The sequence below is a fragment of the Sceloporus undulatus genome, chromosome 8, assembly GCF_019175285.1.
Source record: "Sceloporus undulatus isolate JIND9_A2432 ecotype Alabama chromosome 8, SceUnd_v1.1, whole genome shotgun sequence".
NCBI classification, from domain to species: domain Eukaryota; kingdom Metazoa; phylum Chordata; class Lepidosauria; order Squamata; family Phrynosomatidae; genus Sceloporus; species Sceloporus undulatus.
Genome location: NC_056529.1, coordinates 39,488,076 through 39,516,058, shown reverse-complemented (window position 1 = coordinate 39,516,058; position 27,983 = coordinate 39,488,076). Strand labels below are relative to the sequence as shown.

General features: G+C 42.9%; 1 protein-coding gene across 7 annotated transcripts; it reads left to right on the top strand.

Moving 5' to 3' along the window:
- Positions 1–46: 46 nt before the first annotated feature.
- On the top strand, positions 47–27,947 carry LOC121937496. 7 transcript variants are annotated; one of them, XR_006105149.1, is made up of 12 exons: positions 47–144; positions 4,413–4,571; positions 5,229–5,355; positions 5,900–5,993; positions 7,610–7,760; positions 8,851–9,013; positions 9,688–9,813; positions 11,976–12,035; positions 13,010–13,132; positions 14,394–14,547; positions 16,175–16,205; positions 16,812–16,950. XR_006105149.1 is itself a non-coding variant. In XM_042480716.1 (11 exons), the coding sequence occupies exons 1-11, from the start codon at positions 14,531–14,533 to the stop codon at positions 27,671–27,673; spliced, it is 993 nt and encodes a 330-aa protein (XP_042336650.1). In that variant the 5' UTR covers positions 14,413–14,530; the 3' UTR covers positions 27,674–27,947. The 7 variants fall into 7 exon arrangements, 4 of the variants coding, with proteins under 4 accessions (XP_042336650.1, XP_042336649.1, XP_042336653.1 ...); XR_006105150.1 differs by having other exon boundaries at positions 16,854–16,934; XR_006105151.1 differs by lacking the exon at positions 11,976–12,035.
- Positions 27,948–27,983: the final 36 nt, after the last annotated feature.

The following is a 27,983-nucleotide window of genomic DNA, read 5'->3' as shown; positions in this document are numbered from 1 at the left end:
CTCTGTCTTTCTCTCTCTCGCTCTTTTCCGGGAGGCGGCGGGTCGCGGGCGACCGGAAGTGACGTCGTCGGGAGCGATTGGCGCGGAAATTGAAGGAACGGAAGAGGGTTCCTGGAGGGGCGGGTCAGGCAGAGGCCGGAAGAGGTTTGTGGCGGTTGCCAGTGTCCTTGTGGTGCGCGGGGAGTGTTTGTGTGCGGTGCGTTTGTAAGCGTTGTGAGTGTGTGTGTTGTGTTTGCATGTGTTGTCAGTGTGAGTGTTTGTTGTGATTGTTGTGTTTGCATGTGTTGTGTTTGTATGGGTTTTCAGTGTGAGTGTTTGTTGCGTGTGTTGCGTTTGTGTTGAGGACAAAACCCTGACTCTGTTATTGGGCAGAAAGTGAGTGAATTGTGGAGAATGGCTGTTTGTGCGTTGTTTTGTTTTGTTATTTAAAAAACCACAACTCCATTCAGTCGCAATCCTTACAAAGACACAAAGACACACAGACTGAGACTCCCCCCTCCTTCCTTTATCCATAAAGAGCAAAGCAATGTGATCCGAATGATATAAAAGGACAGCCTGACCTTCTTGTTTTTCAGCTCCCGAAAGACCCATCGGAAGCATCCAAGCCTTTCTTGGCTCTCTCCTCCATTTGGCCTTCATTGTTATCGTTACTATTAAGCTTTATTTACACTGCGCTCTACATACAGTTTACAAAACGGATAACGATGAAACCTGCCAACAGCAGAGGAATAAATACATAGAAAACAATAGATAATAATAATAATAGAAGATAGCGTTAGATAAAATACGCAAGCGACAAAACATTTGTCTGGTGGAGGCAACAAGATCATGGCTGAAACCTGTGATTCCCAACCTTTGGTCCTCCAAGTGTTTTGGACTTCAACTCCCAGAAGCCCCAGCTAGCTTGACCAACAGCATGGAATTCTGGGAGCTGAAGTCCAAAACATCTGGAGGACCAAAGGTTGGGAACCACTGGCTCAAATTTTAATAACGGTCCTGAAGATTTATTGTAAATGCATGTTGTTCTTCTATGCCTAATAAAGGTTAATTAAAAACATTGAATATTACGTATCAAATGATTGAATATCACATAACAAATGATCAAATCACATATTGAAACGCTCAGTTGACTAATCAATAAACATATCCAGTAACAGATCACAGTTCTTCAATGCCTGGGAAGGCTTCCCTGAATATCCCTTCATCTCTTCCTCTGTTTACCTGCATCTTATTCCCTTCCTTCTGTCTTTCTAACCTCTGAGTCCATATTTAATCTGCTCTTATTTACTGTATATACTCAAGTATAAGTCTAGAAATTTTAGTCAAAAAGTTAACCCCCAAAACCTAGGTCGACTGATCCATGGGACAATGTAAATACTACCCTTTAACCCTTATAAAAAGGGAAGCATCCCCTGGCGAAAGGCAAGAGTGCAATCTGCCCTGGAAGCACAGACCTCCCTCTATTCTCTCTTCCATCCAGCCTTTAGTGTGAGACAAAATCATTATGCCTGCCATAATTTTGTAGGTTCTTTGGCATTGTTTTCCTTTGCTTCATCATTTGGGTCCTTTGTTGCATGAACCTAAGTTTTACCCTTGACTTATCCAAGGGTCATATCAAAATCCATAATTTTGCCCTTAAAACTTGCCCTCGACTTATACATGAGGTTGATTTATAGTCGAGTAGATACGGTAATCTAGCCTTAATTCTATCCAATGCATCCCTGCTGGAACCGTCTTCTACCTACTCTAACCCTCTACGCTTCTAATAGATTTCAATATTAATAATCCAATTCAAGGGACGGGACCTCGAACAGAACAGAAAAACAAGCAAAAGAAGACCCAGTTTGATAAAGAATTGGTTTATTGCTGGCAAGATCTCGGTTGAGGGTTGCCATCCCAATCAATATCTGAGATCCCAAATCAGATCTTGGTTTAGGGTTGCCATCCCAATCAATATCTGAGATCCCAAATCAGATCTCGGTTTAGGGTTGCCATCCCAATCAATATCTGAGATCCCAAATCAGATCTCGTTTTAGCGTTGCCATCCCAATCAATATCTGAGATCCCAAACCAGATCTCAGCTTAGGGTTGCCATCCCAATCAATATCTGAGATCCGGAATCCAAGTAAAGCCCTCCTGCTTATAGGCAGCAAATAAAGGCAGCTCTGTGGCAGATTCTATTGGATACAAACGGCTTAAACATATGGAAAATCCTTCAATCACAGTAAAGAGTATTTGGTCATTAGAGCCCCTGTGCCACATTCTGTCTTTTCTCTTATCAATCTTGTTATTACTAAAGGGCTCCATTTATCTCTCTCAACCTTGTACTTACACCGTTTTTTAAACCAGCATCCATCATTTTGATTCAAAGCAAAGCACCAGGCACCAGTCTGCAGCAGATACCAGTCAAACTAATTCTGATCTGATATTGGGTTCTTAAACCAGTGGAGAAGGCCCAGTTTGATCAAGAGAAGCAGCTCTATTGCTAGCCAACGGTCCTCAGCTTGGGATTTGCTATTCCAACAAAAACGCTGAGGCCTCGAACAAACCAAGTTCATTGCTTTTTATAGGTGTTTAAACAAAGAAATCTTTTTAGTACATTTCATTGGCTATAGTAAAATTGACACATATAGGATTTCCTACAATCAGAAAACAGATACAAGCATACATCAAATGATCCATTGGAGACCCTCGTGGACACGTTCTTTCTTCCCTTATCAGTTCTGATGTTACCCGAAAAGCTACATCTCTTATCTTTAAGTTATTATGGTTTCAGAGCCAGCTGCAGGCGCCTTGATGAACAAATGTCCTCCAAAGTATCAACCTGCATTCTAGCACTCCTCTCTCAGTTCCAGCTTTCTTTCTATGTGCCCACTTTGGTTCACTATATTTTACTACATTTATTTCATGTATATGAACTAAATACTGATTCTAGAAGTCTAACTGCCACAAGTCAAAGAGGTCGCTCTGCCCTTTTTACCCCATCATGGAAAACAATTCTTCAGCATTTTCTCTCGCTAAAGTTCACCTTTTGGGTCTTTTTCTCATTATACACTTGTCCCTCCACATTCACTAGGGTTAGGGGCACAAGACCCCTGTGAATATGGAAAAACCGCAAATAACAAAAGCACCAGGTTTCTACCAGAGAGGACACCTCTCTAGGAATCTCTAGGTCCTCCAGGGCAACTCTGTGGTCAACATCCGACAGACACTGACCATAGAGTTGTACCGGAGGAGGTACAAAAGCCTAGTAGAGTATTCTCTCTAGGAATCTCTAGGTCTTTCAGTGCAACTTTTAGTTAAAGTTGACCATAGAGTTGCACTGGATGACCTAGATATTCCTAGAGAGAACATATTAATCAAATCCGTGAATAATCAAATCCGCAGATATGGAGGGATGGGTGTATTCAGGGGAACTAGACATTGACTACTGAAACCTTTCCATCTCACACTTACTATATCTTCTTCTTCAACTATTCTTCTTTCCCATTCCATTTTCTTTACCTATTTATCTTCCTTCAAATCCCATTCACGCTAACTCTTTCATACTAATTTCCTTCCCACCAACATTTGTCTAATCAATGTTCAGTTTGACTTTCTTATTCAGATGTTTAATCTGTGGATCCATTCTCTATTGAATTTTTGGGCATAAATTTCTTGACGTACAGCACAGTATATATGGTACTTTTCCCCTCTCTTTGAGCAAATTGTTCCTTAGTTCTGCCTCTTAGCGCCTGCATTAATATATCCATCTCAATCCCATCAGATAGTTTCAACAACCGTTCTTCTTTGGTTGGGATGTCCTCACATTTCCATTTTTGAGCGTAACACATTTGCGCAAGGGAAACCATATAAAATACAGTCTTCTCATGTTCACCTCCAAGCTCATCTCCAAATATGCCTAATAAAATTCTGGTTTTAACTGCAACTTTATAGCTGTTCTTGCTTTGTGACTCAGTTGGCCTTTCCCCAAATGCTAAGTTCTGCACCCGATCTTCTCTGGAAAAACACAACACTCTGAGCATTGCTCTTGAGTTGCTTGCCTTCTCTGTTCCTTGACCAAGAGTTTTCACTGGTTCAAAACACATTGCAGGAATAATCCATTTTGAGACTGCTTTAGTTGCTCTGGCTCAGTGCTAGGGAATCCTGGGAATTGTAGTTTATTCTGACAGCAGAAGGCTCAATGTCTCACAAAACTACAGGTCCCTGAATTCCCTAGCCTTGAGCCACAGCACTTAAAGCCATCTCAAAGTGGATTATTTCTGCAATGTGTTTTGGACCCTTACTACTTTTTTGTGTGTTTCCGGTTCTTTGAGACAATTGGTGGCAAAGCAGCTGTTGAAAACTCAGCTGGTTTAGCATTGGCGGCTATTCGTTTCATCTCCTCTCTTCTGTTCTCTCTCTTTTCCTAGCGCTTGACCCTCTTGAGCCATCTTCACGCTAAGAAGTCACAGTCCTTGGGTGCCCTGTGGTCATGGAGTCTGCAGATGAAGAGGAATGCATTATCTTGTATGCCAGTGATGAAAAAGAGGATTCTTTGGAGAGTTCTGTTTTGCTGGTTGAGCCTTCAGGTAAGCGGATTGTTGTACTCCCAAGATATTTTTGATTATCGGATTGGAACAGGAGTGAAGTGGATCGCTCTCCTGTCCTTATTGCGATCGCGCAAAAGACAGTCCCACATTGCACTTGTCCTGCCAATGTCAATGAAGTTGAATTGTCCTGTCATTTTGTATTAACGGAAGCTACCGTTAATAGAAAAATGATAGGAGAAATCCACTTCACTGATAGGGACAATGGCAGGGGAAGTGCGATGTCGTCTGAAAGTCTTTCGTGTGATCGTGGACAATAGCACTTCACTGACAGGATGAATGCAACATTCTCTGAAAGCCTTATCGCAATCATGCAATAAGGATGGGATGAGGATGTCCTTTTCCCCTTCTGAGAATCTTGGTTGTTGTTGCGGTTGTTGTGTGCCTTCAAGTCATTTCTAACTTATGGCAACCCTAAGGCAAACATATGAGGGGTTTCCTTGTTCAGAGGAAGATTCCCATTGCCTTCCTCTTAAAGCTGAGAGCATGTGATTTGCCAAAGTTCATATAGTGGTTTCATGGCCAAGCCAGGATTCGAACCCTGGTCTCCAGAGTCGTAGTCCAACGCTCAAACCATTACACCACTATGGCTCCCAAAATATATACATTCAGTCCTCAGTCTTTTTTTCCCTTTTGCAGGTTTGCCTTCGAAAGAGGAAAACAAGAGTGAAGCTGAAGATGAAGAATCCGAGGTGATTGTTACTTTCTGCAAGCGACCAAAGCTGATGCCACATGCGAGATATGACTGCTCAAGCAACCCCTTTGAGTACGTACCTTGGCTCAGGAGAAGAGGATCCCCATCCTTGTTTTTTGAAATAAATATCTTGGAAGTAGCATAGCAGCCATATTGGCTCTTGCCAGGGGTTATATCTCTTATTGATGTGTGCCACACATGATATTCATAGTCCAACAGACTGAGAGTTCTCTATTTCCTTTTGTCTCTGGCTGCCTATAGATACATCCATCGTGCGTCATCTTGGGGGCCCTGGTGGGTTGAGAGGCGATTTTAAAAATGCCTTAAACACAGAAACAGTGGCTCATGGCAGCTGTTTTATTGCCTCCTCCAATTTTCCTACCTGCCACAGACCTCCTATGTACATTTTTATGCCATGATAGCAGAGAGACTGGGGAACAATCTCCCTGTTCTGTTAACTGTTACCTCCTTGTCCTCCCAAGTTGGATTGTGGGTTACTTTAGGGGGAAAGCCAACCTAGTCAACCTAATCTGAACTTCCTATTGGGTATATTGATGCAAACTGAAGGGTGAGGAGGCTGCTGATAACTTAAGGGCACCTTCTTCCTTTCTCCTAGGCGTGCAGAATTTGGGTTGTTACTTCCCCTCGGGAAGAACGCAGAGACCTGTGACGAGTGCTACTGCTACATTTGCAACAAGCGTGCCGTGGAGGTAAGACGGGGAAGGTTGTCTCCAGATGTGGTGAGTGATGGGCAACTCTTGCTTGTGCGGTATCTTTTGTTTCCTTCAAGAGGTTGGATTTACCTAATTTATATCCTGCCTTTCTCATAACACTCAAGCCCAGGCAGCAAGGTTAAAACAAGATACAGCTAAAAACGTAGTGATACAAAGGTTTTTTAAAAACCTCAATGAGTAAATCATATTAAAACAACACCAAGTTGAAACAGGGTAAAATCATTTAGTAAACATTAACAAGGACAAAGGTAATCCAGGCATATCACCCAGTGTGCTTACTGGGCTCCAGTGTCAACTGATGAAAAGTAGTATTCCAAACACAACCATTACGTAAAGAAAAAAAGCAAGCTAAAAATAGCAACTACAAAGTAGAACAAAACTCAGTAAACAAGAGGTGCTTTGAAAGACTTATAATAGGTTTCACTTGGTAGAAAACCACCCTCATGATCTCCTCTTCCTCCTTCTATTTATATTCCACATTTTTCCCTGTTTGGGGTTCAAAGTGGCTTATAACAGTTACAACAAGCATTCACAGCATGCAAAAGATTCTTTAAAAAGTTAGCGCTTCATAAAATTAAAGCAAGTAACAACAACAACCAAAAAGTCCAGCATGTTAGACCAGATCTGTTTCTCCTGAAAAAGTCAGTTTTGTGCATAAGCCCCGAATTTCACTTTTAAGAGCCTTGTATCACTGTCACCCCCTGAAATTCTGTGGGAAGGATGTTTCGACCGCGGTGGTAGTTTAAAAGCCTAGTCCTATTTCTGAGGTCCCTGCATCTACTGGGTACTGTAAAAAGAGCAGCTGGATGTATGATCAGGGGAGACAAAGGGATGTTCTGAGCACAATGTGGGATTAACTTGTGAGATTCGCTTCTATGCCATGTGACTCTGGCTGCTGGCTCAGATGGCTTTTTAAAAGGATTAAACCAATTTGTGGAGGAAAATTCCAGGAAATTGCTGTTAGTCCCATTTGCTAAACTGAGCTTCAATCCAAAGTGGAGGGCAGAAAACCTTCTCCTTTCTAGATGTTTAGGTCTACAGCTTCCATAGTTCCTTATCATTAGATTTGGCTGGCATGCAGTCACCTAGCTAATCTAATGTTCTAAAGAGACAACATATTTCTGAACATTCTGGGTTATCTCAGTGGCCTCTTTGAGAAGGAAGATGGTGGCCCAGATAAGACTTTTGAGTTAATCCAATTTAGAAATGCATGACACTTCTAGCAAATGCCAGAGGCTGAGAGACCTCTTTCCATCCTAGATGAGGCCATTTTGAAGCCATCATTTAAAATTCACAATTTAAAAATCTGTATAAGGCTTCCAGAAGAGACTGGTCTTTAATGCTTTTTCAAATCCAGACAGCATATTCAGCTGTTGAATGTCTTTAAAGGACATCCCTCTACACCTACAGTATATTGTCTTCACTTATGGGTGCCTTAAGGAAATGGCTGGAGGAGCCAGAGATTGACACTTGGAATTAAGCTTTTTATAAAGCTGGGAAATTGTAGGATCCCCCCCTGAGCCTTTAAAATCAAGTGGGATGGGATACAGATCTTAACAAAGCTGGGTTTTTCTTTTTGCTTCCTTCACCAGTGCAAAGACTGGGTGACCCCTTTACTTTGCCACTGTAATGCCCACAACAAGAGCAAGTACTGGAAGAATCTGTGGAACTCTGCCCTCATTGGGAGCCTTGTCATGTTTAACTTGGACCTCTCCGAAACAGATGGTGACATTCAACGTGGAGGTGGGTGCCCAGCGGCGGAGGTCCCTCAATGCCACTAAGGTTTGAGCTACTTAATGGCAGAAGCAATTGGACAGCTACATCTACCACTTCCCTTTTTTCATATGGTTGCTTGGGGTAGTGGTGATAGGATGGTCCCTCCCATCCATACAGTTATCAAAAGGCAAAAGCCACATCACTTCATGTTAGTCCCAAGTCTGGGGCGCATGACATTTGTTCCCTTCTGGAGCAGAGTTTTATCCTGAGGATTTTAAAATAACATTATACTATCATGTATAGGTAACCCTTTATTCTGAGGATTGATGTGGACTAAAATCAGGCTTTGTGCCCCAAGTAACTACTCCAGGATTTTCCCATGACAAGCTCCTGTGCAGATGGGGGCCACAGAAATACAGCTGCCCAGGAGCTTTAAAGAATTTTATTTAGTTAGTTTAGTATTTATTTTATGACTTACGGGTTAGGAATTGCTTTGCTAAGATCTTGAGACTGAGCTGAGGTCAACAGCAGCCCTTTCTCTGTGACCTTGAAGCTCTTAAGACAGAGGTGGGCAAATTTGGTGGGTTGAAGGCTGTGCTTGTGCAAAAGCACCCATTGCAGGCTGCACCACTCCTGGAAAGGTCCCCCACCTCAAATCACCAACAGTGAATATTTCTAGTTTTGATTCTGGAGGCTGGAGGATTTTGTGCATGCTCAGAGGATCTCTTCCTTTTGGTTTTTATGAGGACTGACACTGGAAAGTTTGATTGCTCTTATTTCAAGACATACCAGGTTTGTGGAGCAATTATTGACCAGCCATGAAATAACAAGAGCAGACACGATTAGTTGGATTAAACAAGAGCCATTTTATTGAGCTATAACTTATTAAACGGTTTGAGGCCTGGAAATAAGCAATGTACACATTCCCATCTCTGCTGGGAAGGGGCAGCTTTTCCAAGTGACATGTTGTGTGTTTTGGAGAGGAAATAATGGTTAAAAGTGAGTGTGTTCCTTTGCTTACTCATACTATCATCATTGTATTTATATCCCATTATGTATCTGAAGATCTCAGGCAGCTTACAGTTCTCTTGCTTTTCTTCCCTATTCTCTGCCTTAGGAAAGCTCCTGCAGAAATTCACCGATGATATTTCAGTGCAATACAATAAATATCTATCTGGTGAGAGACTTCCTCCAGCTTGCCAAAAGTGCCTCTGCCATCGAAAGTTGGGCCCTGGCGATTGTGATACATGCAGCCTCCTCCCTCAGTATGTCAGCTACAGGTAATGTCCTGCCCTCCTGGGGAGCCCAGTCAGCGGACAGAAAAATGTGTTGGTGACACATATGTTCCTGTCCTTGACTTACACATGAATTTATACACAAGTATAAATGATATACACAGTTTTAACAATTTTATTCTTTTAAGCCAGTGATTCTCAAACAGGTGAGACAGGACCTGCAGGGGGATGTGAGACTTGGAGGCCCTAATTCCTTCTCCTCTGAACCTGTCTGTACAATGTGTTGAGTTACATATTGAATTTCCTTAAATAAACTGTTTTAATTTGAATGGAATTAATTTTCTTATAAAATGTTAATATATTAATACTGTATACATGAACGTATGAATGAAAATATGCACACTAAATAAACAAAATATTTTTATTCATATACTATGTGGGGGGCACAACATTCACATGTAGATATAAAAGGGGGTCCCAACAGTAAGAAGTACCACACTGTTAAGCTGTTTTGACTTGGTAAATTGTTCAATATGTTTATATAGCTTGCTTGAATTAGTTTATCCCATTATATAGGGCAGGATATAATTATCCAAATTAAATTAAATTAAACCTTTTCGGTTTTGGTGTCAATATTTTTTCTAATCTCTTCATGCTAAGTGTCATAAAAACCATTCCAGTGTTCAAATCCATGACTGAAACTGTTTGGATTTTTTTAGTTACGCCTCCGTTTCTGATCTTGTAACGGACTTTCTGAATCAGGCTGAACAAGAGAAACCCAAAACAGAAGCCATCATGCTTTTGGGAGCCGCCAGAGAGATCGCGCTCCACAAATGCCCAACTTGGTAAGTAATTCTCCAGATTTGTTGGGCTTGACCATCTTTGCTGGTGCATTTTTGATTAAGGCTTTGTAAATGCTTTTAACGGTATCGCTTTTCACTTTTGAAAGCAGATTTCAGTCCCAGTTTTGGGGAAAAGATGCAAAATATGAATGAAAATATTATTTTTGTTATGACTAGTAGTAGCAATACTGGACTATTATAGGGCATATTATGTATATTATAGTGTTGTTGTTGCCATATGCCTTGAAGTCATTTTTGACTTATGGCAACTCTATCATGGGGTTTTCTGGGCTGAGAGTGTGTGACTTGCGCAAAGTCATCCAGTGGATTTCCACAGCTGAGCAGAGAATCAAACCGTGATCTCTAAGATTGTAGTCCAACACTAAAACCACTGCACCAGCTGACTCTCCATGTTATAATATTATATATATATTATAATAATATATTATTATCCTGCTGCTACTTCTATTAATATTATAATATTCTCCTCCTCCTCTTCCTCGCCACCTTGAATCTCATTTTGGGAGAAAGGCAGGATATGAATCCCATAAATAAAATAAAATAAATGAATGAATTGAAAGACTATAAAAAGCCAAGACATATGAAAATCCATTAATAAACATTTTAACAACCATAATTTCAAAATAATCTAGATAGGCCTACTGGAAGAAAATGGTCTTTACTGCTAATTTAAAGTCAGGCAGCTTTTCGAGCTGATGGATCTCTTCATGCAGGTCATTCCACAGTTTGGGGGTGGCTGAAGAAAATGTCCTCTGGGTAAAGTGGGCCTAGTTTTGGTTGACTGAAGTCCATGTCTCCAGAGGACCTGAGTATACAGGGTGGATTACATGGGAGAAGACAGTCCTGTAAGTAACCTGGACCTGAACCATGTAGGGCTTTAAAGGTTATAACCAGCTGTTTGTACTTTGCCAGGAAACTTAATTGGCAGCCAGTGGAGTTATTTTATTATTGGCGTAATATGGTTTTGAGCATTTGACTATGACTTTGTAGTCCAGGGTTCGAATTCCTGCTCGGCCATGGAAACCCCCAGGTGATCCTGGTCAAGTGCCACTTAACCCCAGAAGAAGGCAAAATCAACTCCCCCCTCTTTTGAAGAAACCTTCCAAGAAAACCCAATACAGCATATGTTCACCTTAGTGTAAGAAATGTTTTTTAAGGCACACAAAAACAATAGTAATATAGCCTAGATGTTAACAGCAATAAATCTAGCTGCCATGTTTTGAATTAATGGGTGTTTCCAACTGTGTCAAGGGATAGCACAATGTACAGCACATTGCAGAAGTCCAGCCTTGAGGTTACCAGCATGTGCACTGCCACCTGTAGATCCCTCTGTTCTAGGAAGGAGCATAGCTGGCGCAACACCAAAGCTGATAATAAGCACTTAGATAGTAAGTGTTGGGATATATAGCATCCATAATAAAATGTACAGTGTGGGATTTAATAGCAACAGGCTAGCCATTCACCAGCCAGGGGTCATCAGCCACTCAAGTGCTGACTGGGGGGATTTGAACATTCCCTTGACAGCTGGCCTTGGCATTGGTTTTGCCACTTGGCTATGGAATCGGTTAGAGTCAGTTGACTTTGTGGCTTTCTCTGCTTGATGGACAGTGGACTGTGTAGATGTTTGTAGATAGCTCTGTCCATATCGGAACGTCTTCTAAGAATAAAAGCCTTATCTGAGAGACCTTTGTCTATACTGTTCCCTTCAGTTATTCTAGAAGGGGAGAGATGTTTCTCCAGCTCACAAGCTTCTGCCTACAGATTCGAAGGAGGTGATCCTGGCGCCAAACGTAGCCGTGGGACCTCATCATGGACTGCGCAACAAAGCGATAACAATAAGCACACATGATAATACATATTATAGTATGATTATTATCATTATTGCTATTATTCTTAGTAGTAGTATTGGAACCCTTAAGGATTTTTTTCTCGCAGACAACCTTGGAGGTCTTTACCCTCCTTGGAGGTCTTTAAACAGAGGCTGGATGGCCATCTGTCGGGGATGCTATGACTGAGAGTTCAGGGAGTTGGACTGGATGGCCCTTGTGGTCTCCTCCAACTCTATGATTCTAAGGATAGTATCCATTGTTTTTAGAATCCTGGAAAATAGGGATTTTGTTGCATTTTTGCTTTTCTTTTATCAGCTTCAAAAAGAGGACTCTTTCAGGAAAGTTGACCGAAACTGTGTCTAGTCTGATGACCAGGTAAGGCACTCTGACTGACCAGTGCTCAGCAACACTCCATTGGCGATATATTCTCCTCTCATTCCAATTAACATACTGCATTTTCACAAAATGTAGAGATGTAAAATCTGTGGAAATTTTGAAGCCATATGAAAAGTTCAGCGAGGTGCTGAGAATTGTCTTCTAAAGATTTCTAGTTCACTTCCTTGAACTACAGCAGTCAATTCTAAGTCCCTCTCTAAACAACAAATCCCAGGATTGCATACAAGGGAGTCATGGTGTTAACCTGGTATAAAACAGCTGTAAATGTGTAGTGTAAATGCACCCTATTTTCGGGGGGGGGAGGGGGGAGATAAACCAGTCTCTTGTTCTGCTTTTATCTCTGATGTTTTTTTTCTTTTAAAAAATGGTTATTTCTTTTCTTGAAATTTCAGAGAAATGAGGGCATGCAAGTATGCCTTCCCTCGTGTGACTCTAATTTTGGCTCTTCTGTTCACCTTTAACATCAAACCATGGGGGAGCAAATTGCCAGTTAAAGAAGAATATCAGTCCCTTTGAGGAAATCTGTTCCCTTTTCTTCCACTTTTTAAACTGAGCCTGACTTTCACTTGCCCTCATATTAAGGCGCTTATCAGTGCAAGGAGCCTTGCAAAGGGGTAGGAAATGTTCCTCCAAAAAGGGAAGCTTGACAGTAAAGCCTTATAGACTGGGTTATAGACTCCCATAGGATCTTGTAGCATAACATCACTCCCTTTTCCTACTGAAAAGGCCCTCCTACTCTCTTAGGGGGTACATTGGGCATTTTCATAATATTCCTGGACCTACCTGGGGTTTTCTAAGCCTAGGAGTGATCCTTTGGTTGAAACATTTGCAAGAAAATAAAAATGGGGGAGGAATTCTAGGGGATTCAAAACAGGCACACTTTCTCCATCCCTGTTGTAGATTATTTTGTTGTTGTTCAGATTTGTAATCCTGGTCTTCCTCTGATCTTTCAGGATCACGAACCGACTTCAGAGACTACTGATACTGAATGACTTCCCAAAGCCTGTGTATAACAAGTTGATCCAGTTCTTCCGGTCTATTCCTTTCCCAGTGTATTGTCGACATTTGATCTCCAGGTAGGTTTCTTTCAACTGCTAATGGATGTTGGGCATTGCATTGTGGGGCATTAAAAAAGATGGAAAAGGTAGTGACCCAGTTCTGAGGCAAGCCAAGTGGCTCTTGGACTCCCATTGAAGCTATTATGGCAATGTAGCCAGTACAGGTTTATATGTATTGTTGGCCAGGGACAGTCCGGGAAGAATTAGTTGTTTAAGGGGCCAGTTCTATAAAGGGGTGCTGGATCTCATTAGCAAAAAGGCTGCGATGCATCTCTGCTTTAAACTCTTAGCTGCATCACTTTTAGTAAAACTTAGCTTATAGTAGTTTAGCTTATACAGGTTGAGTCTTCCTTATCTGGAATTCCAAAATCCAAAGTTGTCCACATGGGTGGCTAAGTCAGTGACCCCTTTGCTTTCTGATGGTTCATTTTACACAAACTTTTGTCTCAGGCATAAAATTATTTAAAAATATGATGTATGAAATTACTTTCAGGCTGTGTTTATAAGGTGCATATGAAACAGAAATGGATTTCATGTTTAGACTTGGGTCCCATCTCCAAAATGCATCATTATGTATATGGAAATATTTCCAAACTCCACCAAAACAGTTCTGGTCCTAAGCATTTTGTGATGGAGACTTGTCTAGTCAGATGGAGGGGAGCCGCATATCTGTTTCTTTCAATGACAAAGCTAAATAATGAATAATAAACCAAAATGGTAGCATGTTCCCGTTTAACCAGTGCTAGGGCAGGTGAGGAACGCCCAGTTTTTCTGCTGTGATTCAGGAGCAAGTTGGAAATTTTCAAGAATTCCCCCTCCCAGTTCCCAGGAGGGCAGCAATTTCTCTTTGTGCTCCTAGGGCCGGGGCGGTGGGGGGATTCATGTGGCTCTCTAGATGATGTCAGATTATAGACTCCCAGCTTTGCTTGCCATTAGTTCTGCTGGCTAAGGCTGCTGGGAGTTGCAGTCCAGCCACATCTGGAAGGACTCATCTTACCACCCTCTATCCAAGACCTTTGATGCGCGGACCAAACTCTCTTTATCCTTAGTTTGCCCCTGTTATAGGGTATTGATTTGCTCCCTTCTTTTATTATGATTTGCTATAGCAAAGAGGACAAAGGGAAAGCGATCAAAGCCTGCTTGCCTGTAATGGTACCAACTGCCCAACTGAGGATCCCCTCCCTCATGCCCAGCTTGCTTTGGTTCAGTGAGAGAAACAAGAATGGTGCCATCTTTGCTTCCCTTCTGCCATCTCTGATTCTCTTTCTTTTCATTCCAGCCTGAATTTAAAAAGTGGGATAATGGCTTGCTGAGTTCTGTCTTAAAAGGACACAATGTCACCAGTCACAGAACACATAAAAAGAGAAGGATTGTCTTTGGGAAAGAATTCCTGTGATAGAGGCACGGATCGAGAGAATGGAAAACCATGGACAGTAAGTCCACAAGTGTATCCAATATTTGATACCATTTCAGCAGCCCTGACTCCATCGTATGGAATCTTGGATTTGTGATTTGATTGCAGGTAGTTAGAATCTCTCATGGATTCCGTCTTTTGGCTTTAGAGCGTGAGCTTGATGCTGGATGCAGAGAGAGAGAAGCCCCTCACTAATAACAAATCCCGAAATTCGATAGGATGGAGCCGTGTGAAGTGGCATCAAAGTGTTATAATCCAAGTGGTACCATCATAAGTTTGTTTTTAAATTTGTAAATAGGTGGGGGGAAGTGCATTCTATGATTATTTATTAGTATTATATTATTATATTACTATTAACCTTATTTATATAGCGCTGTAAATTTACACAGCGTGTACATACAATCTTTTAGTTAGACGGTTCCCTGCCAGCTTACAATCTCGAAGACACGACACAAAAGGAGAAGGGAGTGGGGTGAGGAATGGGATCAGTCCAGCAGTTTCTTCCACCTCCGAGGCCTGGACCAAGGCAGATGGACTGGAGGAAGGCTGGCTTCTTAATGGATGGTTATTAAAGGAGGCTTCCTGGTCAGGAGGGGCTCGCCTCTGGGATGCTTCTCTAAACCACTCAGTTTTTGAAACTGGTGAGAAGTGATGAGGTGTGCATGTGGGGAAGAAGGTTCCAGGAGTAAGGGGCAGCAAGCAGAAAGGACGAATTCGGGAGGGGGCAGTGGTAGTCCTACACTGTGACGGGGGCCTTGAACTACCGAGCGGAGGGTCGAGTAGGAATGTAAGGAGAAAGAAGGTACGATAAGTAAGGAGGGGCCATCCATGGAGGGCTTTGAAAGTCAATAACAACAAGCGCTTGTACCAGATGCGGAGGAGGAAGGGGAGCCAATGAAGGGAGGATAAAAGAGGAGAACATGATCAAAGCGGTGAGCGGATGTGACAATACGGGCAGCTGAATACTGTACAGAGATTAAAGGATGGAGGTGTGAGAAAGGAAGCCCTGTTAGAAGGAGGTTACAATCATTATTGCGAAACCACTAGGGCATGGACCAGAGTCTTGGCAGTAGAGACTTGAGAGGAATGGACGGATTCTTGGCAAAGCTGTGGAGAAAGTGTACAGGCCTTGGCAGTGGCCTGGATCTGGGGAATAAATGACAGAGAAGAGATAAAAATGAAGCCCAGAGGTTTGAACCGGTTGAATAGAAGTGTTGTCAACAGAAACAGAAAAGGAATAATGAAGGGTGGGTTTATGTGGAAAGACAAGAAGCTCAGTCTTAGACATGTTGAGCTTCAAGTGCCGAAGCCGCACCCACTGAGAAATGGCAGTCAGACAAGAAGAAACTTGCTGTTCAAGCCCCGTTGAAAGGTCAGGGGTGGACAGATCTAACATCTAACATTCTAACATCTTTAAGAGTAACAGCTCTCTTTTAGTATGATGATTTCTGAGTAAATCTTGCCAAGAAAACTAGGAGAGTCACCATGAGTCAGAGTTGATGTGAAGATATATAAAAACACTATCGCCACCAGCATTGTAAAGTAAACTGTAATGGTAGCCACTGTCACACTTTTTAGAGATAAATGTATAGGGAGGTTTGCTGAGAGCTAATTTGTGCCTTAATTACTTTGTTCTCCTTCCTCAGATACATTGAGCTGGCTCGTTATCTGAAAGCGGTGAGATGTCATGATGTCCTGTCGTGAGTGTTTTAAATGGCTTTTTATAGCTCTCAATAGATAGTATTGGACTATAATCTGGTCATCTGATGAAACATAATGGTGAACTTGCAACCCAACATTTTTAAACAGGAGAATAATAAGAAATATCCTTTTTGGGAGGATTCTCAGGCAATGATGACGTTCTTTTCATTATGAGTAAGAAAAATGTTGTCTGAGACAGATTTTGTTGGATTACTGAAAAGTAGAGTGGCATTATTATTATTATTATTATTATTAGATGATGATGGTCATTTATCATCCCACCTATCCCCAGTTTGGGACTCAAAAGTAGCTTATGGCAGTTAAAACAAGCATAGCTAGAAATGCACAGCTCAAAAGCAATGACAAAAAAACCCAGGATTTAAGACCTGACTCCCAAAGTAGCAGTGAATGGACTGGTTTAAAATATCTACTGCTGTTCTCATTTATTCCAAGTTGCATTTGACTTAAGAAATGAGAATGCCTCCTGGTTTATAAATAGCACAGGTCAGCATAGACTCCTTGTTGCTTTTTTGCTGCAACAAATCAGTGCGCCTTTTGTTCTGTCTCATTTGCACAATCCAGTCTAGAGCAGCATATGTATAAGATACCCTTCTACCTGTGCAGAAGTGGAGACATCCATGGCGGTGCCCTGGCTCTCTTTTACTGCTACTACAAAACATGCTGCATAGCCTGCCACCTCTCCCTCAGCCATTTCGAGATGTACCTGAAGATCTTCCGCACTGGACATGTTCCCTCAGGGAAAGAGATGGAGAAGTCTTCTCGGTGGATATCTGTGGGCACGTATTCCTTCGTTTGGTTCCTTGTCTAGTTCTGTCAGCCATCCTAGCACCAACTCTAGGAGAGCCAGCATGGTATAGCGGTTTGAGTGTTGGACTATGACTTTAGAGACCAAGGTTCAAATCCCAGCTTGGCCATGTGAATCCACTGGGTGCTTACTCTCTCTCCACTTTAGCTTTAGAGAATGGTAATGGCAACCCTCCTCTGAAGAAACTTGCCAAGAAACCCCCCTAAGTCAGAAATGACTTGAAGGCACACAACACAGGTACACTCACTACACCCATAGGGTGAGAATGTTGCAACCCATTTGGACCGTAGATTCCTCCTTCCATTTTCAAGTAAAAAATACAGTGCTCCCACATCATACGCGGGTGCCTTTTACGCGGCTTCCAGCTTATGCTGGAAGCCCCGCGCCATTTCCTGAATGGCATGCGTACCCATGGCACTCGTGCAGCCACGCCGCCTCACAAGCCCCATTATCCTCAATGGGACTCGAGCATAGGTGGAACTTGCCTTATGTGGCGGGGTCCGAAACGGATCCCCCGCAGAAGGCAAGGGACCACTGTAGTTTCTAGGCCAGTGATGTGACCCATTTTTGCGGTCCCTGAAATCCCCACAAGTCCCCTAAAGCCTCCCAATCCCCCAGTTAAAAAGAAGTTCAGCATGATTTTAGGCCTTACAATTGCCTGCCTCTCCTTTGAGGGGTGCATTTTGATCAGTAAATGCTGCCTTTCCCAAAACAGCTAAAAGCCATCACCAAACATGAAACATTACACGCGTGCTGGCATAGGCCTGTTGAGGGTTGGGAAATGTGGAAATGGCCCTTTGACCCTTGACATGTGTCCACCAGGCAGTAAAGCAGTTCTGATTTTACCCCTTCCTTTCTTCCTCTCCATTAGGAACACCTCTGCGAGTTCCGTTTCTGCTCATTCAGATACTCAAGCTGGTCTGCAGCAACTCATCACTGTATAAGAATGTGAGCACCTATTTCCTTGCCAAGCTTAACACTCCCCTCCCACCATTGCTGGCCCAAAATGAGGAAATCAAACTGGTGGCCTTGTCCTTACTCACTGGTCTCTTAAGAGTCCTGGACCCTGGGTGCGCTCTCCTCTCCACCCACTAAGGGGCAAGCCCTTCGCATTTGCAGCTTTGGCTTTTGCCGATTTGATTAATAGGTTCTCTCTAGGAATCTCGAGGCCCTCCAGCACAATTCTGCTGGAAGTTGACCACAGAGTTGCACAGGAGGACCTAGAGATTTCTAGAGAAAACACTTCTCTAGGCATTTGTAGGTCCTCCAGTGTGAGTCTATGGTCATCTTCTGGCAGATGTAGACCATAGTGTTGCAGTGGAAGTCCTAGAGAAATGTTCTCTCAAGTAAAATAAAAAAGAGTGTTTTTATTTGCAGTTTTTCCACTTTCATAGGCGGCCCAGTGCTCCTAACCCAAACGGATAGAAGGCGCAGTGTAAATTGTCTTGGGGCCCTCCTAGGAGGTACCAGCTTTCCCCCCTCTTGTCTCCATGACCAACGGAGACCGGCTGTTTAGAAGTGAGGAAAGAGGTGCCTGGGTCATATTTTAAGAGAAAACCCTGTCTAGCTGTGTATGGGGGAGGAGAGCTCTCCACATCCTGGGGCTCTTTAAAGCTACACTACATTATAGCACTGTTCCACTTTAACTGCCATGGCAACATATTATGGAATCCCTGGTGTGTGTGTGTGTGTGTGTGTGTATGGCTGATAAGTCTAGATGCCCCTTCCTACACCGTAAATCCCAGAATTCCTTAGGGCAGAATGCTCAGTGGCAATTAAAGTTGGATCATAGTGCAATAACTGTGTCATATGAAAGGGCCCCAGGACTGCTGAATGGTGAACAAATTGAAAATAAGGATGCATAAGTGTGCCAATTCTTCAATCTCTCCGCCGTGCCTCCCTCACAGGGTTGGGGGAGTAGCCATCAGCGGTGGAACAATAACCACCAAAACCCACCAAATAGCAGTACCTTTTAAGGGTATTTATAGGGCTGGCCAAAATGTACAAAATACAGTACATGATACATGCTTTCGAAGCTCCACTGGCTTTATCAGGCAAAGGTGTTAAAAATAATTCAACAGAAAGAATAATATTTGTACCAGCTTTGCCTGATAAAGAAGTCAGTGGAGGTTTTAAAGCTTGCATTGTGGGTTTGTGCATCTTGGTTATCTCAGTAAATGTATTGCTGTTTTGTGGATGTTTGATGTTACTGTACTTTGTTGCATGGCCAACACAGCTACACCTATATATATTCTCAGAGAGTTGTGGAGTCTCTTCTTTGGGAATCTTTAAACAGGTTGAACGACCATCTCTTGAGAGTACTTTAGTAGTGGATTCCTACATGGCAGAATGGGATTAGATTTCATAGCCTTTGGGGTCCCTTCTAACTTTAAGATTTTGTAATTTCAGGATGGGATGATGATGTACCCCTCATTCAGTTCACTGAGGGAAAGGCGGGCTAAAACTACATCAAGGCTATAACAAATATTGTCGGCCAGTTCTGAGCATTTGCATGAGGAATAATTGGGAAATCCGCATTGGATTCTGGTAACACAATGTGCCATCTTGTGTTTCAGCCCCAATACTGGAGTGCTATCATCAGGACTTTTAGCAGCCACTCCATTTTGGGAGAGGATGGATCCCTGCTACCCCTTGAAGTGAAACAACCACCCCGAGATTTCCAAGAGGTAATGGATGAGTACCACATTTAGACATGTGGATACACATACTGCTCAGATTTGGGGGTGCTTTGTCAGGAACAATTGCCTTCCAGAACCCCTGATAAATTTGCCACTGTGTGTATCTGTTAGCACTGATGTATTTTATTTGTTTGCCAACTTTATTAGCTGTTTTTCCCCATAAACCTTAACCCATGTTCAGGAAAAATCAGAATATATTAATTGGTGAGCACCAGCATGGCATAGTGGTTTGAACATTGAAGTATGACTCTGGAGACAGAGATTCGATTCCCTGCTCAGCCATGGAAACCTTCTGAGTGACCTTGTGTGAGTCACACACTCTCAGCTGCAGAAAGCCTTGTGATAGGTTCACCTTAGGTTTGACACAAGTCAGAAACAATGTGAAGACACACAATGACAACAAAAAGAATTCCACTTGGGTTGGGGCCTGAGTCTCCAGAGGTCCTTTTTTGTTATTTTGGTGTGACTTTCTTTTGCAGATGATCATCAGCGAGTCTTGCCACGTTGTGAAAGAAGCCACCATCTACAATAGATTCCGCGACAACATTTTCCCCAAAAAAGTCTATAGTAGGGATGTAAGTACTGTACCTTATTGCTGACTGTTTTAAAAATGAATTCAATCAGAGTGTGGTCTTATTTATACATCAATCAGATTATGTTTTTATTTAATGGGTTGAATGAGTTTTATATGTGTTTAATGTGTATACACATATACATGGACCCAACTTTTGTGGGCCTGAAGTCTCCTACTAGTAACACAAAACCCTCAATTTTTTGGGGGGGTGGGGGGAATCAGCACAGGGTTTTTTTGTTTTGTTTAGTAATACTGTGCAAGCCAAATATAATACAAGCAAACTGACCTATTTCAAAATAAAAAGCTCAAAAAATCCTGGGAACAGAATGGACTTCGACTAGCATAGGCTTGGAGTAGTTTCTTTTTTGTTTTATTAGAAATAAATTGGTCACCTGTTAGCTTAGTCTGCTGGCCGTTTCTTAATGAAGACTACTAACCTCATGGATATTATTATTATTAACCTTTATTTATAAAGCGCTGTAAATTTACACAGCGCTGTACATACAATCTTTTAGTCAGACGGTTCCCTGCCCTCAGGCTTACAATCTAAAAGACACAAAACAAAGGGAGAAGGGAGTGGTGGTGGGGAATAGGATCAGGTCCAGCAGATCTTCTCCACCTCCGAGGCCTGGACCAAGGCAGATGAACTGGAGGAAGGGCTTGGCTTCTTAATGGATGCTTAAAAGGAGGCTTCCTGGGTCAGAGAGGGGCTCGCCTCTGGGAACGCTTCTCTAAACAATATAGTCTCTAACTCAGTTTTGAAACTGGGTAGAGAAGTGATGAGGTGTGCATGTGGGGGAAGAAGGTTCCAGGAGTAAGGGGCAGCAAGTGAGAAGGGACGAATTCGGGAGGGGGCAGTGGTAGTCCTACACTGTGACAGGAGACCTTGACTACCAGAGCGGAGGGTGCGAGTAGGAATGTAAGGAGAAAGAAGTTCAGATAAGTAAGGAGGGGCCAATCCATGGAGGGCTTTGAAAGTCAATAACAAAAGCTTGTACCAGATGCGGAAGGGGAAGGGGAGCCAATGAAGGGAGGATAAAAGAGGAGAAACATGGTCAAAGCGGTGAGTGGATGTGACAATACGGGCAGCTGAATACTGTACAGAGATTAAAGGATGGAGGTGTGAAAGAGGAAGCCCTGTTAGAAGGAGGTTACAATAATCTAGTTGCGAAACCACTAGGGCATGGACCAGAGTCTTGGCAGTAGAGGCTGAGAGGAATGGACAGATCTTGGCAATGTTGTGGAGAAAGAATCTACAGGCCTTGGCGGTGGCCTGGATCTGGGGAATAAATGACAGAGAAGAGTCAAAAATGAAGCCAAGACTGCGGGTTTGAACCGGTTGAATAGAAGTGTCGTCGACAGAAACAGAAAAGGAATAGTGAAGGGTGGGTTTAGGTGGAAAGACAAGAAGCTCAGTCTTAGACATGTTGAGCTTCAAGTGCCGAAGCCGCATCCACTGAGAGATGGCAGTCAGACAAGAAGAAACTTGCTGTTTAAGCCCCATCAAAAGGTCAGGGGTGGAGAGATATAGCTGAGTGTCGTTAGCGTACAGATGATAGGAGAAACCAAAAGAACTGATGAGTTTACCTAGGGACAGTGTGTATAGAGAGAATAGAAGGGGACCCAAGACAGAGTCCTGGGGAACTCCAACAGATAGGGGAACAGAGGACAAAGTCTGACCACCCGTGACCACTGCAAAAGATCTATCTGACAAGTAAGATTTAAACCAGTTGAGAGCAGAGTCGGAGAACCCAAGGTCAGAAAGTAAATCAACCAGGAGACAGTGATCAACAGTGTCAAAGGCCGCAGACAAATCAAGAAGAATGAGAATAGAGTAGAGGCCATTTGCCTTGGCCCGCAAGAGATCGTTTGAGATCTTGGTGAGGGCTGTCTCTGTAGAGTGCCGTGGGCGGAAGCCAGACTGGAAAGGGTCCAGGATGGAGTTGGCTTCAAGAAACTTAATACAGCAAGAATAAGCGACCCGTTCTAGGACCTTAGAAAGAAAAGGAAGAAGAGAAATTGGACGATAGCTAGACAAAGAAGAGGGGTCGAGAGAGGGTTTCTTCATAACTGGGGAAACGAGAGCATGTTTGAAGTCAGAAGGGAAGGAACCCATAGATATAGAGGAGCGAGGGCAGAAGAGAAGGGGCTATAGAGATTAGGAGACGGGAGGGAATAGGATCAAGAGAACAGGTAGTAGGTTTGGAAGAATTTAGCAGCATAGAGAGTTCATCCAGAGAAATAGGGGGAAACCCTGAGAGTTTATTAATAGAAGGTACCAGGAGGTTAGTGGTAGGGGGCAAGTCGGGAGGAACTATTTCAGATCAAATAGTAGTGACTTTAATGATGAAGTCGTTGGTGAAGTCAGTGGGGGGAAATGATGAGAAGACGGGGAGAGGAAGGTTTTAGTAGTGTATTGAAGCAGGAGAACAAATGCTGTGGATGCCTCTCATTAGCGCATATCAGCGATTTAAAATAGTTCTGTTTTGTCATAGACAGAGCACGTGAAAAAGATAAAAGGATGAATTTATAATGAATGAAATCGGCCCATTCCCTAGACTTTTTCCAAAGACGTTCGGCCGCTCATTGATGCTTGGGTGGATCTTAATGGTCTTTTAGGCTTGAAGCAAAAGTTTTACAAACATGTTGTGACAGCTGCAGGGAGCTGTTAAATTCCGTGGGCTTAGGAGGGGTTAAATCAATTAATCGTATGATTTTACGGATTAGATTAATAAATCTGCATACATTTGCAAATGAATTCAGCAAGATTAGTTTAAAGATTAGGTTTTGGGGAGGGGCTGGAGCTCAATGGGGAAACCCGGGCATTGCGTGCCCCCAATTCATCTCCTGGCATCTCCTGTAGGCAGTGCCCTGGGTCAGTTCTCTCTCTCTCTGGGATCTTGGGCAGCCCTTTTCAGTTGGGACAGGCAAAACGTTGTTCCAGGGCTGCACTTCTAACACTTACTAGGGAGTTGGTCCTCCTGAGGAAAGTGGGATTGACTTGAAGCATCCTGCCTAGGATTCCACTCTGCATTTCTGATCTTGTTTCAAGGCAATTCGTGGATTTCTTTTTTAGGTGATACTGATCACCTCAGGCATCATCTTACAAGGGTGGGCAAATGCCATCCTTTGACAGAGAGCCAGCATGGTATAGTGATTTGCGGCTCCTGGAACTTACTTGCGTGGGCCTGGGAGCCTCCACTACCTTGAACCCCCAGCCCCCCTGGCTCTTTTTTAAAAAATTGTATAATTTGGGGGGTAATTTTTGTTCGCAACCCACATAGAAGGCCCGATAAGCACAAGAAAGCTTATTGTTGTGTGCCTTCAAGGTGTCTCTTTTTTTGGGAGACCCTATTGCAGGGTTTTCCACAAAGATCTTTTAAGAGGAACTTTGCTTTTACCTTCCTCTGAGGCTGAGGGAGTGTGGCTTGTCCCAGGGGTTTCCATATCTGAGTGAGGATTAGAACCCTGGTCTCCAAAGCCATAGTCCAGTGCACAAATCACTACACCGCACTGGCTCTCTAAATACCACCTTTCGAAGTCCCCCTCAAAATGGTGATGTGGTGTGACATCACTTCCTGTTACCATTTTGGGAAGGTCTGGAGAGGAAAATGATGTTTGGGTTTGCTATGTTTGCCTGTTTAAAAAGTAGAGTTACACCTGTTGCATAAAAAGGCTAAAAGTATTTTAAAATGGTGCCCACTTAACTAGCCTGCATCTTTTTAAATTAGCAAAAGGATTTCAATTTATTTACTCTATTAACATTTAATTGGGTCAGTTAAACTGTGCTACCTTCCTTTCTTTGCCCTTTCCTTCCAGACATACATGGAGGTTGGGCTCATTTTTGTGGTCCAGCTGGTGCGACAGATGATTGTGCACAATCACCATTCCATGACTTCCTTCCTGGATGTTGTGTTGGCCTTTGGGGTAAGTTGTGAGTGGCTTACCATCTCAAGATAGATTGTGCAAGAATTAAGCATGTGGTTATTGTTAACTTTCCTCCCTTGTTTTATATAATACCCATCCATTCATGGAGATTTGTTCATTTTTTGTTTTAATTCAGGGCTGGGGGAGATGCAACTAACCTCCCATTTAAGAAATGACAAAAAACAGATCAGTCTTTGTTAATTTTATGCACCTTCGAGTTGGCTCTGACCTCTGGTGATCCCCATCCCAGAGTTTTCTGGGTCAGATTTCTTCAGAGGTTTAAGCTGTGAGCGTGCAACTTGCTCAGAAGGGGGTTTCCATGGCCGAATGGGAGTTCAAACCCTGGAGTCCTAGTCTGGCCCCCAAACTACTGCATCATGCACATTCTCAATTATTATGTGCCTCTAAGTTGCCGCCTCCTTGTAGCAACCCTCTCATAGGGACTTAATGACAAGATGTACTTAGAAGAGGTTTGCCACTGCTTTCCTCTGAGGCTGATAAAGTGTGACTTGCTCACAGACACCCTATGGGTTTCCAGGGCCAAGCAGGGATTCAAAGCCTGATCCAACACTCAAACTACTACACCACACTGGCTAATAATATGGGAACCCTCTCCTAGGATTTCTTTAGTTTTATGCAGAGGAGGTTTGCCGTTGCTTTTCTTTTAAGCTGAGATGGGGGTGATTTGCCCAAGATCACCCAGGGATTTCCACAACTGAAAGAGGATTCAGACCCTGGTCTCAAGAATCACAGTCAGATGCTCAAGCCACTACATCAGGCTGGCTAAACCTAAATCTATTTATTAGGTGACCGTGGCCAAATCATACTCTCTCAGCCTCAGAGGATGGCTAAGGTAACACCACCTCTGAACAAATTTGGCCAAGAAAACCCCATGATAGGTTTGTGTTAGGATTCTCATAAGGCGGAAATGACTTGAAGGCACCCAGTAACAACATGTGTGAAAAGCTTTGCTCCCCATGCAAGCACCATCAAATGGGTCGTTGTGCACCAGTGAACATGGTACCAGGGTTGCATCTCGTTTCTCCCCTTCCGCAGAAAAACATCTGGGCCCTGAGGCTGCTTCTGGAGTCTCTGACTCATCGAGACAATACCCTCCGCACCATTGTTGGCTTGACCATCACTGAACTCCAGAGCCGGAAGGCGGAAATGTTGGTCTTGTAAGTTGCCTTTTCTCAGTCTCCTGAGTTTTGTTCCAAAAATCCAACCTGAACATTTGGGCTGCATGCACCAAAGTGCTTTTAAACATTTTTGGGAGTGCATTTAAATGTGTTTTTAAATTGTTTGATTTTTGTATTGCTTTTATTTGTTCATTGTCTTGAGTACCCTTGTGGGTTGAGAGGCAATATAGAAATGCAGTATGTCCTCTGTATCCATGGATTCAACCATCTATGGATTGAAAGTATTTTTAAAACTATTGAAATTGCAAAAAGAAGACCTTGATTTTGCCATTTTATATAAGGGACCACTATCTTATTCACCCATTGTATTTAATGGGACTCGGGCATCCACAGATTTTGGTATCCATGAGGGGTCCTGGAACCAAACCACAACGGATACCAAGGACCCACTATATCTTAAAACAAAATAAATGTAGGCCCAGGGCCATGCTTTGCCCACCCAGGTTCCAACCAGCAGTTTTGGAGGTTAAAGGCCAGGCAAGAACAGTAAGCCCAGGTGCTTTGCAAATGTAGACTACCTTTCACCTATTGAGGGCCAAGGTAAATCATTTCCCCCCTACTCTAATACATCTTGGAAAGATACTTCAGATTAACCCCAAAGTCTCTCTGGTTGAGAATTGCTTGGAATGACCATGTGAAATGTTTAGACAGTGATAAACCTTGATGCCGCTGTGTGTGTTGCTTGCTTCTGATCCTACATCTTCTAACGTTGCTCAGGTGGAATCACTTTGGCCCTTGGTACGTGTGTGAGCTGCTTTACCTCTTCCTGTCATCCAGCAATAGAAACATACCCTCCATTGCCATCATCATCACCAACATAATTAAGGAAAACCTGGCTATGTAAGTGGTTGCGTTTCTGAAAGTTGGATGAAAGCTAGCAAACACATCAAGGAGGCAGCAAAGGCCAAATTAGTCTTCAGCAGCAGCAGCAGTAATGCAATGAGGAGCTTTTTATTTATGAACAACCTGGAGTAACTCAGGTGAAGGCAACGGCAAATCCTCTCTGAACAAGTCTGTCATGGAGTTTTATTGGCAAGATTTGTGGTGGGCACTTCCAGAAGATCTCAACTCGATCTTTAACCTTTTTAATCAGAGGTTGGAAGGCCATTTGTTAGGCATGGTTTAGCTGTAGATTTCCTCCATTGATGGGCTGACTGGATGTCCCTTTGGGTTTCTTCAAACTTCATAGAATCCTTCTATTCTTTATAATGCCTGTCATCACCAGTTATGTTCAACTGGACAAAGGTTACATATCTACGTGTAGCTCTCATTTGACCTTCAAATTAATTGATCATTTCTCTCTACAGAAAGACTGGCAATCACCAGGGTTAGTTAGCAAAAAGAAACCTGAGTACTTCCTTGCTTTCAAAGTTAATGCAGACTATACAGTTATGGAAAAGTGTAACCACTTGTGGAGCTACGTTTGTGCCAGGGTAGTGTCCCGGAAGTATTCTGGCCTCCATGTTGGAGGGATAGCGAGGGGATTACTCTCAGTGTGAGGAAGAGGTTTCTTGGGAAGAGATAGATTCTGCCTTTAACTCGGTTCCTTTTCTTTCAGGTGTTTGTGGGCTAAGCAGGTTGGCGAATTCCTTCAAAAGTCGGTAGGTATGTTATTCTCCTCCTGCCTCTGATACACAAGTTATTTTAAAAGGACATGGAGTGTTTCTTGCAAGATATCCTACCTTTGGTATATCAGATAAACATTGCATGACTGTAGAATTAACACACTTTGACCCTGCTTTAACTGCCATGGCTCCATCATATGGAATCCTGGGATTGTAGATTGTTGTGGCTCCAGAAGCTCTCTTACAAAACTACAAGCCTCAGAATGTCATAGCTTTGAGCTGCAACAGTTAAAGTGGTGTCAAACTACGTTAATTCTGCAGTGTAGATGGAGCCATTGAGATGCATTAACAAGGACTGACCCTGCAGATGAGCAGTTTCTTTCCCTACGGCTGAATGTCACAGGGACTTTGTCCACCATGGTGGGCAACCTACGTTTCAGATAGGTCCCCCCATTCCTCCTCTTGAGGACGCAGAAGGACCTGTTTTGGAAACCACATGTTGGAGTGATCCCATATCCCCTTTCCCTGCTCTTAATTTCTGTTCTTCTAATTCGTTCTCCTTGCTTTCTTTTTTCTCCTCCACAGAGAAGACATTTTGCTTGGGTGCCTCCAGATGTTTCCAGCTTCATTGCTGCTTCACAGACTCTTTCGTAAATCTGACAAAGTGAGGATGGCCACCTTTTCCTCGCTTTTGACTACTTTTGTGAAGTCCTACTTCGGAGAACTTACTATGGATACAAACCACCATAAGCAAAGAGAAAAGCCACCGTACATCAGACAGCTTTTGATGGCTCTTCTAAGAATTTCAGGCGTGCCTGCTGAACTCCACAGGATTTAGAAGTTTATAAGGCACAGTAAACAAAACTATCCCATGAGAGGATAGTTGTTGTTTTACGGGCCTGACATGGGCCTTTGTTTAAGGTTTGTTGTGCACATTCCACACCATGTTGTGTCATTTTCCTAA